We start from the raw sequence: 20,140 nt of genomic DNA, 5'->3' as shown, positions 1-20,140 counted from the left end.
GAATTATCCCTTATGTTAAGTTAGCTGGAGAGAAAGAGAGAGAATTACAGGTATCAAACTATATAATTGGAACTGAACCTAGAAAAACAAAATTGTGCAATAACAAAAGCCTAGAACCTATGGGATTTATCCTGTATATCCTGTACGTTAAGTTAGCTGTAGCATCAGCCAATCAGGGTGGTACTCCTGAGGGGAATGGGAGTGCTGGTGGTAGGGAGAGCTGGAGCTCCTTTTTCGTTAGCTACCTAACCATCCCTCTTGGCTGACATTTTCAGTGTGACACCAGCATACTCTCCCAAGCACATCCTGTAACAATCTTACATACCACACAGTGTACCCCACCACATCACAGGGGTTGATGCCAGCAAGAGCATGCGGCCAGAAAACTTTGTCCCTGGTGCCTAGTGGCAGACCTTTGGAGGGGAAGCTTGATGAGGGTTCTGCCAGCATAGATCTTGAGGCTGGGGTGAGATGGGTCTTGAACCTGTGCTAGAGGGTACAGGGCATTGCGGTTCCCAGGCTGCTGCTTCCGTCCAATAGAGAGGGGCCCGGACCTGGGAGTAGTGCCCCAGGAGGCTGCCCTATCAATGGGTTCATAATGGCCAGGGCACAATTGGAGGATGTCCCCGTAGCTGTCCTGGCAGGGTGCTCTGAGGCCACTACCACAGTCACTGGTCAAGACTGGTGGCCTAGGAGTCCCAGATCCAGTGCCTGTATATATATATATATATATATATATATATATATATATATACACACACAATATTCCCTCCACTATCCGATGTAATAGAGCCAAAGGCATGTCTGGAAAGTGGGTCCGTCCTGATAGTGGGTCCCTGCCTCCTGGACTGGTACTTATGGACCCTAACCGAGCCTAACTCTGAAAACCACCTACATAACTCTCTACCGGACATGCACGGCACCTATTTATGACCCCATTCACACAAATAAGGGACAGGAATATGAAATAAATGAAAAGGAGCCGGAGAATGAGGCATTAGAAGTGAGTATGGAAAATATTAGCAGTGTACAGGGGACTAACAACTCTGGCCATTTGTTATGAAGGTTATCCTGCCTCCTCTAAGGCTCTGGCAGTGGTGAAAATGCTCTTGAAACACGTATAGTAATCCAGTGTTGTGCTGCACTTAATCCTTTGCGCTATGGGTTATAAATGTTTAACACTGCACATTCTGTTCTTGATTGCACCACGCCATTTTCAACTGCCACTTTCAACCCCCAATTTACACTCTGTACTTAATTTTTGCACTCTGAATTCTAATTTCATGACACTGCACAACACTGTAAATTTCCATGTGGTCTAGTGGGGAGGTATTTCAGTTTATTAACTGTTTATTCATAAAAATGAGCACATGCGGCACCCACTGAATGAGCGTCTAGTCAGGATGGTAATTAGGTGGTAACTGGCGAGGGATGGGGGAAGGCAGGAAGCAAGCAGCAAGCGTAAACACAGTTGTTCGACGCTGCACGCCAATTTCAAAGTATGGTTGAAAAAAATTTAGGATAAAAAAAAAAAAAATGTTTTTTGGCCATTTTTGGGTTCCAAAGGCCCAGGCCCAAAATGTCCGGTAAGTGGGGAGTCCGGATAGTGGGCGTCCCGATAGTACAGGGATTACTGTATATATATATATATATATATATATATATATATATATATATATATATATATCCCTTTGCAGGATTAGGGCATCGGGTTATATATATATTCGCCTTGTGCACGAGTGACCAAAAATCATAACCAAAAACCCTTTAATGCGCGAGTTTACCGCACAGAATGCGAGGCAGAGGCAAGAAGTGGCTCAAAAATGCCATTTTCTACTAGTGCACGACCACCCCTCACAGAGCGTGTCACGTGTCGTCATGTTGATGCGCCAGACATAGTCAAGTTGAGCAGCCTAGCGTGATGGAAGGCAGGACTGAGCTGTGTATGTCAAACATTAGCAAGATCCTTGCTGCCGTGGATAAGCTCAAGGAAGAGGTGAAGGAACAGGAAGTGAGCAACCTAAGAACAGAGGAACTTCTGGTTGGTATCGACAAACTCTTCTGTTTCTACACAGACAGGCACAGGGAAGAAATAAACAAGAGAAGACAGACGCTCATAACAAGCTACATACAGCGGGCTTAAGTTGGCGAAATAGCGGAACCATCGACATCGTCTGCTCCTGTTCCTGTTGAGGATGAAGAGGATGCAATGTCAGAAGTGTCATCATTGGACTTTGAAGGGTTTATGGCCGAAGTGAGTGACTTTGATGCTCCTGGGGAAGGTGATCAAGAGGAGTCTGCGGAGGGAAGTGTTGGTGCGGTGGGGAGTGCGGGGCTGTAAGTGTTGCCGCGCCTCGGAACCCCTGTTATTTAAGGTCATCAGGCCCGTTGTCTACTGTTGTTAAGGTGACCACCCATATTTTTGTTATTGTGGCTATAGCTTTAGTACAATGTCTGAAACATATGACCTTTATTATGTCTCTAAGGGCCAAAAAATGTCCAGGTATGAGGAGGTACCGTCCATGTGTAATTATTCCCATAAGATTATGTATTCCTAGTACGCGAATTCCCAGTGCGCGAGCTCGTGCACCGCCCAATCTCTCGCACACTGTGCGAGCCCACTGTATATATATATACTGCATATATATATATATATATATATGAGAGAGGGGGATGTGAGTTGGGAATGGGGCAGTGAAATGGCGGGGGACAGGGCGACGTGGAGATGATTTGTTTGTGGCCACCCCGAATGGGATTGAGGCGTCTGTCAATAGATATATATATATATATATATATATATATATATATATATATACAGTAATCACTCTAATATCTGGACGCCCAATAACCGAACATCCCCACTACCCGGACAAAATCGTCCTGGGATCCAATATTCCCAAAATGGTCCGAAAACCCCCCCCCAAAAAAATAAATAAACGATTTTTTCCCACCTGTAATTTGAACTTACCGCGCGCGGCGCGGGAGAGCATTGTTGTGGCGCGTCATTCCTCCGACGTCCGATAGAACGCTGCTGCATCCTCCCCACTTTCCGCTTGTCTCTCGCCGCGAGTGCACGCTCGTTGTTATGGCTGCCCACGTGATTGCTTTTGTGGTGGTGTCTTACCTGCTGCAGGGCCTTCTGCTGCTCTCGGGCGTCCTCTTAGTGTGTGTGATGATGGCCCCGCCACCTGAGAAAAGGAAGAGAGTAGTGTTGACTCTGGAGAAGAAACGGGAGATATTGGAGAAAGTAGATGCGGGGTGGTCTTCTTCCCGCATTCTCCGCGAGTTTAACCTGGCCCGGTCTACTTTGTTCGATATCAAGAGATCCCGAGACAAACTCATGCAGTACACGGCTGACTTCTCGTCGAGAAGCAAATGCAACGTGGAAAGGAAGGTTATGTTTACCCCCAAGTTTGCAGAAATCGACCGATCCACGTTGATTTGGTATCGACAACAACGTACTGCTGGTGTGATGGTACGTGGAACGGAGCTGAAGGCTGCTGCCGAGAAGTTCGCCAGGCTTCACGACGCCCTAGACTTCAAGGCATCCAAGGGTTGGCTCTTTGCGTTCAAGTTGCGGCATGGCCTTACCAACCGTAAAGCACATGGCGAAGCTTTGGACGCTAACGAGGATGGAGTTGACGAGTTTCGGCACAAGGTGAAGGGCTTGATCAACAGGGAGGGCCTAACTCTTGGTCAAGTCTACAATGCTGACGAAACTGGCCTATTCTATCGCTCGCTGCCAACGAAAACTCTAGTTGAGGAGACGGAGAAGGGTGTACCTGGCCGCAAGCTTTCCAAGGAACGGATATCTGCTTTGTGTTGTGCCAGTGCTAACGGCATGCACTGGCTTAAGCCTGTTGTTGTTGGCCATGCAAAGCAGCCTCGGTGCCTTCGTGGGGTGATGGATGTCCTTCCTGTCGTCTGGTACCATTCTTTGAAGGCATGGTTCACAGCTGTGATCTTCTAAGATTGGTTTCACTGTCACTTCGTCAAGGAGGTCATCCATTACCAGACGAAGACACTGGGAATCCCGCGCGACCAGGTAAAGGCTCTCCTTCTCCTCGACATTGCACCTGCCCACCCGTGCAACAAGGACTTGGTTGCTGAGAATGGCCGTATTAGGTGCATGTTTCTGCCACCTAATACGACTGCTCTCATCCAACCAATGGACCAAGGAGTGATCGTGGCAAAAAAGCGCCTATTCCATCGGAAGTTCCTGAACGAGGTGATGGTTGTTCTCGAGGACGAGGACGAGCGCAGGGAGGGACGGGACACACGAGGCAAGCGGACTTTGGAAAACCTTCGCCGCTACAACATCAAGTCTGCGCTGTACAACTGGGCTAGTGCATGGAAGGAAGTCCCTGTGAAGACTCTGGAAAATGGTTGGTCTCGTCTGCTTCTCGGAATGGATGCGGAGTACAATTTTCTAGGATTTGACGTGGATGACTTCCATGCACGGCTACGTACGCACGACGACGATGTAGCTTTGGACGATGTTCGTGAGTGGTTGGATGACGACTAGGGCGATCCTGGGTATCAGACGTTGTCTGATACCGAGATCGCGTCTTCGGTTGCAGGTGTCAGTACCGAACTTGAAGATTCCGACGCTGAAGGCGACGATGATGCGGACTCCTCTCAGCAGGACACTACTCCAGCCATCCCCAAGCTGAGCGCACTCCGGGAACATCTAGAGTTCGTCCTAGACTACCTGGAACACCCGGACTGCGACAGGGAGATGGGGCCCTTGGGACTCGTGGAGGAAGTGCGTGCTTTCAGGCAGCGCATCATCAATCGTCAGAATCGTCAGTCATTGCGTCAATCAACCATTGACAGTTTTTTCAGGCCCGTGACCCCCACTGTGGCCAGCCCTGGCTCCACACCTTTGCCTCCCCAAGACAGGCCCTCGTGCTCCGAGCCACAGCCCAGCACATCAGCCACGGTGGAGTCACCACTCGACGTGAGTTTGCGGCTGTCTTCAGAGTCGTCTGCAGTGGGTATGCCATCACCACGACCCAGCGATGCACCCCTAGGTCTCCTGCCAGTGATACTCTCGGACTCTGACAGTGAATAAACAGCAAGAACTTCTCCACTAGACCACACTGGAATTTAGAGTGTTGTGCAGTGAAAAAAACAGTGTGTTGTGTTAAGGATTTAAAGTTGTGAGAGAAAAGACTCAATAGAAAAAAAATTTAACGTAAATAGACTTGTTTGTTTTGGCTTTGGAAAATTATATGAATGGGAAAAGTTAAAGTGCAACACTTAGTAAGTTACAATGGAGCATTATTTAGACAAGCGTGCCCACTGTGAAGAGAATGGACTTCTGTGTGTGATTGACTAAGTTCAGTGCAAGACTTCAGGAACAGTGTACTGCAAGTTTCATTCATTCATTCATTGCCAGACGCCATGTATCCCAAACGGGGTGGCCAAGGGCTCAGAGTTAATTGTTTTACAGGGAGGGGCACTAATCCTTCACCAACCCCACTCGACACGCTGGGAGAACGTTATGCCAACAGCATCTGGTGTTCCCAGGCGGTCACCCATCCAAGTACTAACCAGACCCAACGTTGCTTAAGGAAATCCTTCTTACTGTCAGAGTCCGAGAGGAGGTGGTTATTCATCGAGGTGGCCAGGGACTTGCTGTAAGTAGGCAGAATGTTTCATACTGTACTTTTTTCCATACTATACTTACCTCATTTCACTCTTTAATGTCCTTTATTGGTGTGAATAGGGTGTTAGTAGCTATGCATGTGCAGTTGGAATGTGTTTTTCTGAGTTAGGCTAGGTTAGGGTCCATTAGTACCAGAATGTTTATTAATGTATGAACATACTTCTAAACCCTCATTTTATGTTTCTTTTGCATTTATTTCAGTCATTTATGTGCCTTATTGGTGTGATTTGGGTCTTAAATAGATGCTATGCATGTCCAGAGGGAGTTGTATAGGTGTTTCTCTGTGTTAGGGTCCATAAGTACAAGTCCATAAGCTGGGGCCCAATATCCGGACAGAACCAATATCCGGACCTACCTATGGCTCTATTACGTCGGATATTGGAGTGATTACTGTATACATATATATATATATATATATATATATATATCTGTCTATCTATTGCCAGATGCCTCAATCCTGTTTGGGGTGGCCACAAACAAATTGCCTCCAAGTCGCCCTGTCCCCAGCCATTTCACTGCCCTTCTCCCAACTCACACCCCCCTCTCTCATATACCTTTCCACCCCATCCCTCCATCTTATCCTCGGCCTCCCCCTCCCTCTTCCCCCCTCCACCTTACTCACATACACTCTCTTTGTCAGTCTTTCACCCTCCATCCTCTCCACATGGACAAACCACATCAGTGTGTTCCTCATAACGCTTCCTATCACATCCACATCAACACCACAACGCTCCTTTTATATTCTCATTCGTCAGCCTGTCTCTCCATGTGACTCCACAGGCTCCTCTTAAATAACTCATTTCCACTGCTCTCACTCTTGACTTGTGTCCTTCCAACAACGTCCAAGCTTCACTTCCGTACGTTAGAGTTGGTATCACAATACTGTCATGTAGTAACTTTTTCACTTCCATGCTCACTTCCCTGTTTCTTATCACTGCTTTCAAAGACCCAGCAACCTTTCTTCCCTGCTGTACCCTTTCAAGCACTTCACCCTCCAAACCTCCATCCTTACTCATCACACTACCCAAGTACTTAAACGTACTCACATTTTCCAATTCCTGACCATCCAACCTTGCTGTACATTCACTGACTTCACCTCTCTCAAAGACCATCACTTTACTCTTCCCTACATTCACCTTTAGATTCCGTTTCTTACACACTCTCCCAAACTCATCCACCAAGCCTTGCAGCTCCCCTTCGTCTTCACTCAACAACACAGTATCATCTGCAAACAACAGTACAGGGAGTTTCCAAACACTATCCTCTCTCACCAGGGACACTCCAACATCCACTACCCTACCTTGTACCTCTTTTATTACCCCATCCATGTACATATTGAACAGCCATGGAGACATGACACATCCCTGTTTCATCCCAACTTTCAAAGAGAAAAATTCACTTAGTTCACCATCCACACGCACTGCAGCCTTCGCACCATCGTACATACTCTTTACAGCATTCAACAACTTCCCATCTACTCCATATATTCTTAGCACTTTCCACAATCCTTGTCAATCCACCCCGTCATATGCTTTCTCCAAATCCATGAAAACCGCATACAACTTCTTTCCCTTCTCTAGAAACGTTTCCACTAAAGATCTAAGAATGAATATCTGATCTACACAACCTCTTCCCTTCCTAAAGCCTCCCTGTTCTTCTCCAACTAATTTCTCTGTTCTTTCTCTAACTCTGTCAATAAGTATCCTACCATACACTTTTCCTATTATACTAAGAAGACAAATGCCCCTGTGATTACCACACACTTCTTTTTCAAACCCTTTTCCTTTGTACAAGGGAATAATTATACCTGACTTCCAATCCTCCGGGACTCTACCTTCCTCCCAGGCCAATCTGCACATCTTCCAAATCCATTCTGCTACTATCTCTCCCCCATGCTTCAGCATTTCACCACACACTCCATCAATTCCTGGGGCTTTCCCCGATTTAACTTTCTTTATTGCTTCCACAACTTCTATCCTACTGATTTCTTCCTGTCTTCTCACTTCCCTCCTTCTCCCAGCCATTACCCAGCCACTTATACTCGCATTACTTCCATCCTCTACGTTCAACAATTCCTTGAAGTGTTCTCTCCATCTGCTCACTTTTTCTCCCTTCTCCACTAGTAATCTACCATTTTTATCTTTCACTCCCCTGCTAACTTCACTTCCACCCTGTCTTACTCTTTTCACCTCTTTCCAGAACATTTTCTTACAGTCCCTCCACTTTACACTCAAATTCCTTCCAAATTCCTCATCCACTCTCTTCTTACTTTCTCTTACTAATCTTTTCACCTCTCTCTTTCTTTCTCTTACTAATCTTTTCACCTCTCTCTTTCTCTCTCTTACTAATCTTTTCACCTCTCTCTTTCTTTCTACATATAACTCTCTCTTCTGCCTCTCAACTTCTTCCACACCCCTATTTCTCATCCATTCATTGGATGCTTTCTTCTTTTGTGCCACAGCCTGTTTCACATCTTCATATATATATATATATATATATATATATATATATATATATATATATACTGTATACACACACACACACACACACACACACACACACACACACACACACACACACACACCATATAACACTAACTTATGCATAAGACCATTTTTATATATATATGGTCTTATGCATAAGTTAGTGTTATATGGTGTGTGTATATATCTATACTGTGTATATATACACTCAGTCCTCGTAAATCGCGGCAATTTGGGTCCGGACCACTGCCGCGATTTACAAATTCCGCGGTTTATAAATAATAACTCTTATGTGAAAAATGAATTTGGGTCTGGACTTTGACCAACCACCCCCCACAGCACCCTACCTACACCTATCTAGTCACCATCAAACACAAACATACAAATTTAGGAATATTCAGTGCATGTATTTAATAGAAATAAGCAATGTTAAGGGATCTCGCCTCAATCCTATGACGATATTGCTTAAGTGAATGGAGTGGGGTGATGTTGGGAAGAACTTAGAACCTCTCAGCATGAGGTGGATGTGCTCCCTCATGCTGTTCTCCCTTCTCCAGCTCCTCTGCCTCCCTCAGGAAGCCCTCAAAGTCTGTCTCAGAGATGACAGATGCTACGTGATCCACGTCCTCAGTGTGTGAAGGGCCAGGCTGCGGTTCAGGCTCAGCTTCTGCCCTTACCCAGGCAAAATAGTGGGTGATGAGTTCCTGATGTTTCTCATTAAAGAGCTACAAGAAGAATTAAATAAACTTCATGAATGGAGTAATACATAGCAAATGGAATTCAGTGTGGACAAGTGTCATGTAATCAAGTTTGGTAAAAGTGAAAAAAGACCTGATTGGGATTATACACTAGGAAATAAAACCCTACACACATCAGAAAGAGAGAAGGACCTAGGTGTGATTATCAGTAACAGACTATCTCCGACTGACCACATCAGTGAGAAGGTACGGAACATCTATACACTACTTGCCAATATGAGAATAGCGATTACATACATAAATAAAGACATGCTAAGAAAGATAATAACATCATTCATCAGACCAATCCTGGAGTATGCATCAGTAGTCTGGAGTCCTCATCTCAAAAAGCACATGGACAAGATTGAAAAAGTTCAAAGTGCCACGACAAGATGGGTACCAAGCTTAAGGGATCTAAGCTACGAAGAAAGACTAAATAAACTGAATCTACCAACACTACAGGAGAGAAGGAAAAGAGGTGACATGATTATGCTATATAAATGCATATCAGGGAAGGAGAAAATAGACATAAATGATTACTTAACGTATGGGGAAGCATCAGCAAGAGGACACTGCAAAAAACTGCATAAAAAGAGAGATGATAAAGACGTAAGGAAATTTAGTTTCCCAAATAGAGCAATTGATCAGTGGAATGCACTACCAAATGAAATAGTGTGTGCCAAAACAATTCACAAATTTAAGGATATGTATGATAAATATGGTTTAAGACACGGGGGTAGGGGGTAGGGGGGTTTCAAGAATACTCCCCCAGTATCCCTGCTTGTCGTACGAGGCGACTAAAAGGGTTGGTGGTGGGTTAGTGCCCCACCCCGTAAAAAGAACTAACTAAAAAAGCGAATAAAGCGCCTCGGACCCGGACGGACCATACGTTGACGACTAAGGAACGGACAAAGGACTTTCTGAGGGTGGGAACATGGAATGTTAGAGGAGTGAATGATGAAGTGAAAGAGAGAGAGATTGTTCAGGTGCTTGAGGATGCAAAAGTGGATATATGTGGATTGACTGAAACTAAATGGAAAGGTGAAAGGGTGAGAGAATGGGAATATGGTGTAGGTATATGTGCGGGAGTCAGTGAGAATGAGAGGGCAAAAGAGGGAGTATGTCTGATGATAAGCAAGAAGTGGAAGGAGAATATAAGAGAGTATGGAACAGTGGGTGCAAGGATTGTATGGGTGAGGATGAAAGTAGGTATACAAGCATGGGCGATTGTATGTGTGTATGCTCCAACAGAGGATTGAGTGGCAAGAGTGAAAGATGAGTTTTGGGCGAGAGTAGAAGCATGTATGGACAAGTTTGAGAGGAGCGAGAGAGTGCTGTTGATTGGAGACATGAATGGCAAAGTTGGGAATGTACGAGTGGACGGAGTGGTTGGTCAGTGGGGTGTGCCAGCTGAAGTAGATGGGAATGGTAGTGCTTTGGTGGACATCTGTGCTGGTAAGGGGTTGGCAATAGCCAACACCTACTTTCGTCATAAGATGATCCACTGGTATACATGGAGAGTAATGAGGAGGATGGATGGTGAACTTGTTGAACGAAAGGCAATGATAGACTACGTGTGTGTGGATAAGCGAATGAGAAGACACGTGTTGGATGCAAGAGTGTGGAGAGGGTGGGGGAATGGAATTTCGGACCATCACTTAGTGATGGCCAAGGTAGAGCTGCAAAGAAAGTGGTTGAGGAGACAAAGGGGAAGACAGGAGGAAGCAGCTCCTGTGAGAAGAGTGGAGAAACTGCAAGATAGTGAGAAAATGACAGAGTATAAGAGCATAGTGGAAGAAAGATTGGGAAGGTATGAGCTAGAGCAGACGGAAGGGGTGGAAGACGTATGTAAGATATTCACGGAAGAGATAGGCGCAGCGTGTGAGACGGTTTGTGGAGTGAGGAGGAGATGCAAGGGTGTGCAAGGGACAGCATAGTGGAATGATGAGGTGAAACGAGCTGTAGAACAAAAGAAGAAGGCATATGGTGAATGGTTGGCGAGTAGAGGTAGGGGAGAAGATGAGAGAGAGAAGAGAGAGGTATATGTGAGCAGGAGAAGGGAGGTTAAGAGACTGGTGAAGGAGAGTAAGAAGAAAGTGGATGAAGAGTTTGGGAGGAATCTGAGTGTGAAATGGAGGGAGAGTAAGAAATTGTTTTGGAAGGAGGTAAAGAAAGTAAGGCAGTGTGAAAGGGGAAATAGTAGGGGAGTGAAAGATAGGAATAATAGATTGTTGGTGGAGAAGAGAGAGAAATTGAGGAGATGGAAGGAGCACTTTGAGGATTTGTTGAATGTAGAGAGTGAGAGCAGTGTGAGTATAAGTGGTTGGGGAATGGCTGGGAGAAGAAGAGATGAGAGGAGGGAGGAAGAGATCAGTAGGGCGGAAGTAGAGGAAGCGATGAAGAAGATTAAGCTGGGAAAGGCCCCAGGAATTGATGGAGTGTGTGGTGAAATGCTTAGGTATGGGGGTGAGATTGTTGTGGAGTGGATATGGAAGTTGTGTAGATTGGCTTGGGAAGAGGGAAGGGTTCCAGAGGACTGGAAATCAGGTATAATTGTTCCTCTGTACAAAGGAGAATGGGAGAGAGAAGTATGTGGTAACCATAGGGGTATTTGCCTTCTTAGTGTGACTGGTAAAATATATGGTAGAATACTCATTGATAGGGTTAGGCATATGACAGAGGAGCTAGTTGGAGAAGAACAAGGGGGATTTAGGAAGGGAAAAGGGTGTGTAGATCAGATATTTGTTCTAAGATGTTTAGTGGAGTATCTAGAGAAGGGAAGGAAAGTGTATGCTGCCTTCATGGACTTGGAGAAAGCTTATGACAGAATAGATAGGCAAGGTATGTGGAAGGTATTAAGAATATATGGAGTGGAGGGGAAATTGTTGAGTGCTGTGAAGAGTATGTACGAGGGAGCTAGGGCTACGGTGCGAGTGGATGGTGAGCTGAGTGAGTTCTTTGATCTCAATGTGGGACTGAAACAGGGGTGTGTGATGTCTTCATGGCTGTTTAATATATATATGGTTGGGGTTGTAAAGGAGATGCAAGGTAGGGCAGTGGATGTGGGGCTGGCCCTAATGAATGAGGGTGAGATTTGGAAGCTTCCGGTGTTGCTGTTTGCTGATGATACAGTATTGTTGAGTGAAGATGAATGGGAGTTGCAAGGTTTGGTGAATGAATTTGGGACAGTGTGTAGGAGGAGGAAGTTGAAAGTTAATGTAAACAAAAGTAAAGTTATGGTGTTCGAGAGGAATGAAGTCACAGAGTGTGCAGTGAGGTTGGATGGTGAGGATATGGAGAATGTGAGTGCATTCAAGTACTTGGGTAGTGTGATGAGTAAGGATGGAACTTTGGGAGATGAAGTACGTGAAAGGGTACAGCAGGGAAGAAAGGTTGTTGGTACACTGAAAGCTGTGATGAGAAATAGGGAGGTGAGTATGGAAGTTAAGAAGTCACTGCATGATGGTATTGTGATCCCTACCCTGACGTATGGAAGCGAGGCGTGGACCTTGCAAGAGGGGAACAAGTCAAGAGTGAGAGCAGTGGAAATGAGTTACTTGAGAGGAGCATGTGGAGTGACGTGGAAGGACAGGTTGACGAATGAAGAAGTGAAGGAACGTTGTGGGGTAGATGTGGATGTGGTTGAAAAGATTAGGAGAAATACACTGAGGTGGTTTGGACATGTGGAGAGAATGGAGAATGAAAGACTGACTAAGAGGGTGTATGTAGGTGAGGTGGAGGGAGGGAGAGGGAGGGGTAGACCGAGTATGAGGTGGAGGGATGGAGTTGAGAGGTATATGAGAGAGGGGGGGGTGAGTTGGGGGGAGGGTAGTCAATTGGTGGGTGACAGAGTGACTTGGAGGCATTTTGTCTGCGGCCACCCGTTGCGGGATTAGGGCGTCGGGCTATAGATAGATAGATAGAGACACACACACACACACACACACACACACACACACACACACACACACACACACACACACACAAAATAGGGTCATGGCCAGTACAGGATTGCTTGACTCAGGAAAGTAGGCTAAGCAGGGGAAGGACAGGGAAGGGAAAACAAGAAATAAAAGAGGGAAAATAAAGAAGAAAAATGAAGAAAACGAGGAGTGACCTTCCTGCCATATCATGTTCATAAATATCAAAAAATTCACATTACAGACGTCAAAGTTCATCCACATAAACTTTGATGTCAGGCTGAACAGTCGGAAGTAAGGAAGAGCAACATCTTAAATGAAAAAGAATAAGAAAAAAAGAAAGGTAAAGCCAAACAGGAGAGGGTAACTTGCTCTGAGAGATTGATAACAAAGACAGAGTCATGTTGCATATGACATGAGTATACTGTTATGGATTGGGAGATTCACACCAAAGGGCTTGAAAGTGCCTGGGTAATGTTCCTTTGTGAATTTCATTTCTGCTGGAGAGATTGGGTAAAAAAGGAGCGTAATCTAGGAATGGTATGGGATATTGTATTCAGCTGTTAAAGCTCTAAACCCAAATAGACCAGTACAGTATATCTCTGACTGAGGTCATGGGTTAGGGTTAGCACCAATGAGGGCATATTGCCTTAAAAAAAAAAAAAAAAAAAAAAAAAAAAAAAATACAGTGCTGGAGCAATGTAGTGCACAGTATCACTGTTGTGATGATGAGAGATAGATTGAGATGGTTTGGACATGTGGAGATGATGGGAGATGATAATTGGGTGCAGAAAGTGAGAAGTGTTAATGTTAGGGGTAGGGTTGTGAGAGGTAGAGCGAAAAAGTCCTGGGATGAGGCCACTGACTGTGACCTCAGGTATAAGGGACTGAATAGGGAAGCTGCCAGAGTTTGAGCAGCATGGACAGCTGCCGTTATGTGACCAAGGCTGACATATGCAAACATGTTGGATCCTTTAAAACAAAATGAAAAATGAAACGAAACAAAATTAACATGATTTTATTCAAGAAAATCTCTTGCAGTCAAGGGGTTTATGAAAGCTATATCTAACTTACCCAGCTCAAAAAGTTCTCTTAAGCTGAGTAAAATTGTCTGGTGGCAGTAAGAATAAAACGTAAATATTTGTCATACTCAGGATCTTAAGAAAAATTGCAGTTGATGGATATACTGCACATGCACAACCAAAGGCTTCCAGCTGTAAACATATGTGGTATGGTAAGTCCTTGTTATAAGTAGCCTTTGTGATGTACTTTTTTGCTGTTAATACTTCAGTAAAGTAAAATTGCTTACTGTTAAACAATAATGTGGTGCTTCAACACTGCGGTCATAGTCTGAGTGGTTGTGTGGGGTGATGGTGTGGGATGATGGTCTTATTGATATGTTGGGTGATGGTATGGGTTGATGATCGGGGATGATGGTCTTAGTAAAGGTGTGGAGTGCTACGGTATGGAGAATGGTGTGGGGTGATGGTCTGGATGTTTGTGTGGGATGATGGTGCAGGGTGAGTAATGGTGTGGGTAGATGTGAGGAATGATATACTGTAGTCTGGTTGATAGTGTGTGATGATTGCCTAGGAGATTGTGTGGGGAGTTGGTTTGAGGTGATGGTTTGGTCTGGGCAATGGTATGATCTGGATAATGGTGTGCTCTGGGTGAGGATGTAGTGTGGGTGATGATGGTGTGTTCTACCTCCACCCTTCAAGTAACTGGCATACAGTGTATCTTTGTGATTATCATGGGTACTAAAATTTACAGCCAGTCTGAGGCAGTCAGGGCAGGCATTGTGAGTTATTAGGGATGACTGTTTGGAGGATGTAAACCATAAGCCATTTTTCCCATAGGCTCTGTATCTCCTAAACCATCATCATCATCATCATCATCATCATCAACCATTACAAGTCCACTGCTGAACAAAGGCCTCCCCCAACCTTCACCACAAATTCCTTGACTGAGCCTATCTTTGCCATGTTTTCCCTGCAAATTTCTCTATCTCATCCCTCCACCACCTGTTGGCCATTTTCTGCTACGCTTACAATCTCTTGGTGTTCAGTCAGTCAACCTCTTGCTCCATCAATTATCCCTTATTCTTGCTACATGGCCTGCCCACCTCCATTTCTGTCTTTTTATAACTTCTATAATATCTTTGACTTTAGTCTGCTCTCTCACCCAAGTTGATCTTTTCCTGTCTTTTAAAGATATTCCCAACATTGACCTTTCCATTGCTTTCTGATAACGAATTAATTTATTTTCCATCGATTTTGTCAGTTTCCAGGTCTCACAGCCATATGTCATAGCTGGAATTATACATTCATTATATACTTTTCATTTCATACAAACTGGCAAGCTACGTTTTGTAATGTCCCTATGTTTACTGAGAGCTTTCCATCCAATTGTAATGCATCTTTTTATTTCACTGTCATTATCTTTCTTTAATTTTAGTATTTGTCCCAGGTAATTGTACTCCCCTACTTCAAGAATTTCTCCACTTATTCTGATGACGCTCTTTGGTGTTTGAGGATTAAACGTTACTTTAGTTTTACTTCCATTCATCTTTAGCCCTACTTTGAAATTTTCTCTGTTCAGGTCATTTAACATTTCTTGCAATGTCTCTGCTGTTTCTGAGATTAGGACAGTGTCATCTGCAAATCTTAAATGGTTTAGCTTTTCTCCATCTATGTTCATTCCTTTGTTTTCCCAGTCTAGCCTTCTGAAAATACTTTCCAGGCATGCTGTAAATAACTTTGGTGAAATTGTATCTTGCTGATTCACACCCTTCTCAGTCTTAATTTTCTCAGAGTCCTTATGTAATTTAACTGTAGCAGTTCCCTCTTTATATATGCTTTCGGGCAGTTTTAGAATGTTCTCATCCACTCCTTGTTCTCGCAGTGAATTTATAAGTGCTATGTGTTCCACTGAGTTGAAAGCCTTTTCGTAATCAACAAAACCAAAGCACAATGGTTTATTATATTATGTAGTTTTCTCAATTAGCTGATTCATTGTGTGTAGTTGATCAGTAGTCGAGTACCCGCTTCGGAATCCTGCCAGTTCGTGAGGTTGGTTTTCCTCCAGATTTGTAGTTATTCTGTTTGTAAGGACTTTAGTTTGTAAATGACTGATAGCAAGCTATTGGGTCGATAGTTACCAAGGTCTTTTGGGTCACCTTTTTTGTAAAGTAAAATAACTATTGCATTACACCATGTTTTTGGAATTTTCTTCTTTTTTATACATTGAGTAAATAAGTGAACAAGCCTATTCTGTACTTCTGCTCCTGCATCCAACAGTAAATCTGCTACTATTCCACCTTCTCCTGGAGCTTTCCCTCTTTTCATATTTTTGAGAGAATTATTTACTTCGTCTGGTGTTACCTTAGGTATTTCACTTGTGTCAGCTGAAAAGTTAGCTATTGGTACTACTGTCTTTGATGCATACAGTTCTTTGTAAAATTTTTCAACTCTCTTCAACATCTTATCTCTGCATTTAATGACTTCACCATTTTTGTCTTTTAGTGATGTAATTTGTTGCTTTCCAAGTGCCATTTTACTTCGGACCTGTTTCAGACTTTTTCCATTTTTGATGATTTCTTAGATTTGATCCATGTTTCTCATTCTTTTTTCTTCTCTTTGTCTTTTGTTGATAAACTTATTTAATTGCGCTCATTGTATTTCATCTTTCTTTGTTTTCACTTTCATTTCCTTTCTTTTTTTTATAAGCTCGAATGTCTTTTCTGAATACTTCTTGGCTTTGGTTGTATTAGGTTTTCCTACTACCTCTGCTGATTCTTTTAGCACTTTTGTTAGTCTGTCATTCAGCTCATCAGTGTCACATTCAGCATTGCTGAGAGCTTGAAATCTGTTCCTTATTTCCAACTGAAAGGCTACTTTGTTTTCCATTACTTTATTGGGCATATCTTTTTATATTTAATCATCTTCTTTCTTTCACTCTTGAAATTGAATCTTGCTGTGCAGACCACCATTCTGTGGTCACTACTGATATTTACTTTGTTGATAACTGTGACATTTGTGATCGTGTTATTCTTATCTGCTATAATGAAGTTGATTTCGTTCCTTGTTTCTCCATTTGGGCTTCTCCAGGTCCACTTTCTCCCTGTTCTTTTGTGAAAGAATGTGTTCATTATTCTCATGTTAAACATTTCAGCAAAGTTTACCAGTATTTCTCCTCTTTTGTTCCTTTCTCCCACTCCAAATTTTCCCATACATGCTTCTCCATTTTTTGATTTTCCAACTTTTGCATTGAAGTCTCCCATGAGTATAGTATAGGTGGTCTTTTCCTCTTCCATAATCTGGGAGATGTCATCATAGAATGTTTCAGTTTCTTCATCTGAGCTCCGAGAAGGTTTTTTTTTTTTTTTTTTTTTTTTTTTTTTTTTTTTTAAATGTGAGGAAGAAGGAACCAAAGGCAATGAGTCTGCAAAACTGTTTCTTCCAAGAGAAAAACAGAATACAAGAGAGAACCAAATTCATGATCCGATCATTTCGAGATGCCTGGACACACTGCGTTTGAAAGACTGGAGATCACAGGAAGCAAGAAATACAGACAGAGGGAGACAGTTCCAGAGTTGGTGCATATACTTGTATTACTTTCAGGGTATATTTTTTACACTGCTGAATTTAACAGTGTTGTCTGCAAGATTTCTGTTAATTAGAAATCGTACACCACTAACGCTTTCATTTTCCCTTCCTCTGTAGTAAAATAGGTGTCCACTGTCATCAAGCTGAATTACCTTTTCTTCTTTTCTGTGGGTCTCACTCAAACCTACAATATCCCAACTAATGTTTTCCAGTTCATCCATTAAATTATCAAGCTTGTATTCTTCAGCTAGGCTTCTTACATTGTATGGATAGATCTTCATGGATTTAAGAGTGTTTAATATCCCAGTCTCTAACTTGCCAACACAGTTCCTACTCACTTTCGGTGGCACACTGCTCGTAAGCACAGGATGCATCTCCTACAACATTGATTTCCATAATGCTGCTCCTTGTGCTGACCAATTAGTCGCATTATAAACAAGCTGACTGTACCACTTTTAGGACCATGTGATAATTTTACATTAAGAGAAGTTAAAGCAAGTTGATCCAGCCAAAGAAAAGATATTTTCTATTTCTAGCATCCGTATGCCTGGCATCTGGTAAGTCAGTATATTCTCATTTCCACAAATATTAGATGAGTTACTAAAATGCTGTACACTTATCAGGCTGTAGGTACTGTAGTTCTGCTTAGTGTTATAAAAGCAATAGCTTAGAAATATAGTTTCTTTTACTTCCTCTTTAAGGTTCTTCTGTGAACTGTGCAAGGTATCAGCCACGTCTCAGGACCAGTTGGATGGTCACATATCCGGACAGCGTCACCAGAAAGCCACCCGGAATACCCAGCGCTCCACCTCATCTACACCCACGCCCCCAGCTCCCAGTGGTATGTGATGTCATTTTAGTTTAAGTAGGGAAGTATTCTGTAGCTGATAATTGTCCATCCTTGTCGATCTTTGGAATGAATTGAACATTAGGAAAGGAATAGCAGTTCTTTCGATGCTTTGAAAATTGAGAAGTGTGTGCATATATTTATTTAGTTGTATGTATGCATGATTTGAGGTAAGTTCATGTTGTTGTATTTCCGTATCTACTTTTATCAGTTTGGTTGTAAAACTAAATGTTTTTTGTTTTGCACCACCCTCCTTTCCAAATTGATCCAGATACTGTATCTTACTTCATTTTGTCTATTTTTGTTCATAAAGGCTCCAACATGGTTGCATGCATTGGCCATGGTCTCCTGATGGCAGTTCTCCACACTGCTCAATCTCTAGCAGCCTCTGTGTTTAGTCCTTTATCTTGGAGGCTTTACTGTATGACCTCATTCCAGGTTTTTTATAGTCTGTCTCTAGCAGGTTTATCCAGAGTATTTATACCTCCCACCCTCTGAACCCAGCTGTCATTCTCCACCCTCTTCACATACCCAAACTGTCTCAGTCTACCCCATCTCATCTTATTACTAATTTATAAATGTCCCATCCTTCTTCTCAGCTCTTCATTCATCAAGCCTGTCATTTAATGATGAACTACGCATACACTTAATCATTCTCATCTGTACTTGTGAGTTCACAAATATCCTTCTGTATCACTGCCAAGTCATGCTGCCATACAGCATGACACTCCCAATGCATGCTGCACACAATGACCCCCCAGCACAGAGGGAGAGCCCTCTAAATTTCAGAGGCTTCCCAAGCTTCTCCCAGTTACTCCTTACCCCTGCCAATGAACTAGCTCTAGCTCCACCCCCATCACATATTCATGCCCCACTGTTAACAAAAACCCACCACATGTATTAAAATAGCAATAACAAAAACATAAGTTACGCTGGGCACCCGTATGCTGTTGATGCATAGCTCCGTGGCACTCTCCCTCTGCTCCCCACCCCCAGTATTGTTGTCATTGTTGAGCTGTTGGTCCTCCTGCACTTCCTTCTTCAACATCTTAAGTCAAATCCATCAATGGTGCTTTCATTCACGCCATGCTTTTTCATCACTTCTGCCTTCCTCTTTCCTTGCTGTAACTCCTTTACTACAGTAGAAGTCCGCTTTTTCGGCATCTATGGGACCCGGCTAGTGCCGAAAAATCAAAATTGCCGAATAATAAAAAACCTTACCCACTCAGTACCTTATATGTATTGGTGAACGCTATCATCACCACTCATATCATTACAAATGTGTTTGGAGAGAGTACAGTAACCTCTTAACTAACACCAGTTTAAAAAACGCTTTTTCGTTTTAACACGAGCAAATATTTAGGGAGATATGTTTAACTAACGAGGGTTTCTTGATTTAACATGACTTTAAACGTACGTGATGGTTTCAAATTAGCCACGTGCGCCTCGGACAGTCCCGAGCTGATAGGCCGTGGGTGGCAGTTTATGCATAAATACAATTTTTTATTTGTCTATTGCTTAAACTAGTTTTATTCAAACTATAATATTCGAAAATGAAATTTGGCCCATTCTGAGCAATTTGGCTCATTTTTGGACAAAATTTGACCAGGAAAGTGATGGGAGATCTATATTGTTACAACTTGATGCTGCAGAACAGAAAGAAGAAAACCACTCAGACCAAGATAGAGCAGTTCTGTATGAAGAAGACAGAAAACTTAAGGGAGTCATCTTCATCACCAGTAGCATGGGAGTCAGAGGAAGAGGAAGGACAGCAGAGCAAGGAGGAACAGCAGAGTGAGGAGGGACAACAAATTTAGGTTGGGGAGCGGTGGGAGGTGGGGTAGCAGGGTGGGGAAGGATAGCAGCAGACGACGA

The 20,140-nt window shown here is 43.3% G+C and overlaps 1 protein-coding gene across 1 annotated transcript in view; it reads left to right on the top strand.

Moving 5' to 3' along the window:
- LOC145400251 (zinc finger matrin-type protein 1-like) overlaps positions 1 to 20,140 on the top strand; it is a 288,463-nt gene that overhangs the window by 118,141 nt on the left and 150,182 nt on the right. The window contains exon 7 of the mRNA XM_080272765.1: positions 18,120 to 18,259. Within this exon, the coding sequence (XP_080128891.1) occupies positions 18,120 to 18,259 (140 nt within the window). The remainder of the gene's footprint in view (positions 1 to 18,119; positions 18,260 to 20,140) is intronic.

This window comes from Coenobita brevimanus, chromosome 51, assembly GCF_032717465.1.
Source record: "Coenobita brevimanus isolate Jiangsu-jjx chromosome 51, ASM3271746v2, whole genome shotgun sequence".
Lineage (NCBI taxonomy): Eukaryota > Metazoa > Arthropoda > Malacostraca > Decapoda > Coenobitidae > Coenobita > Coenobita brevimanus.
Note: the sequence above shows the minus strand (reverse complement) of the source record. Positions and strands in the feature narration are given on the sequence as shown.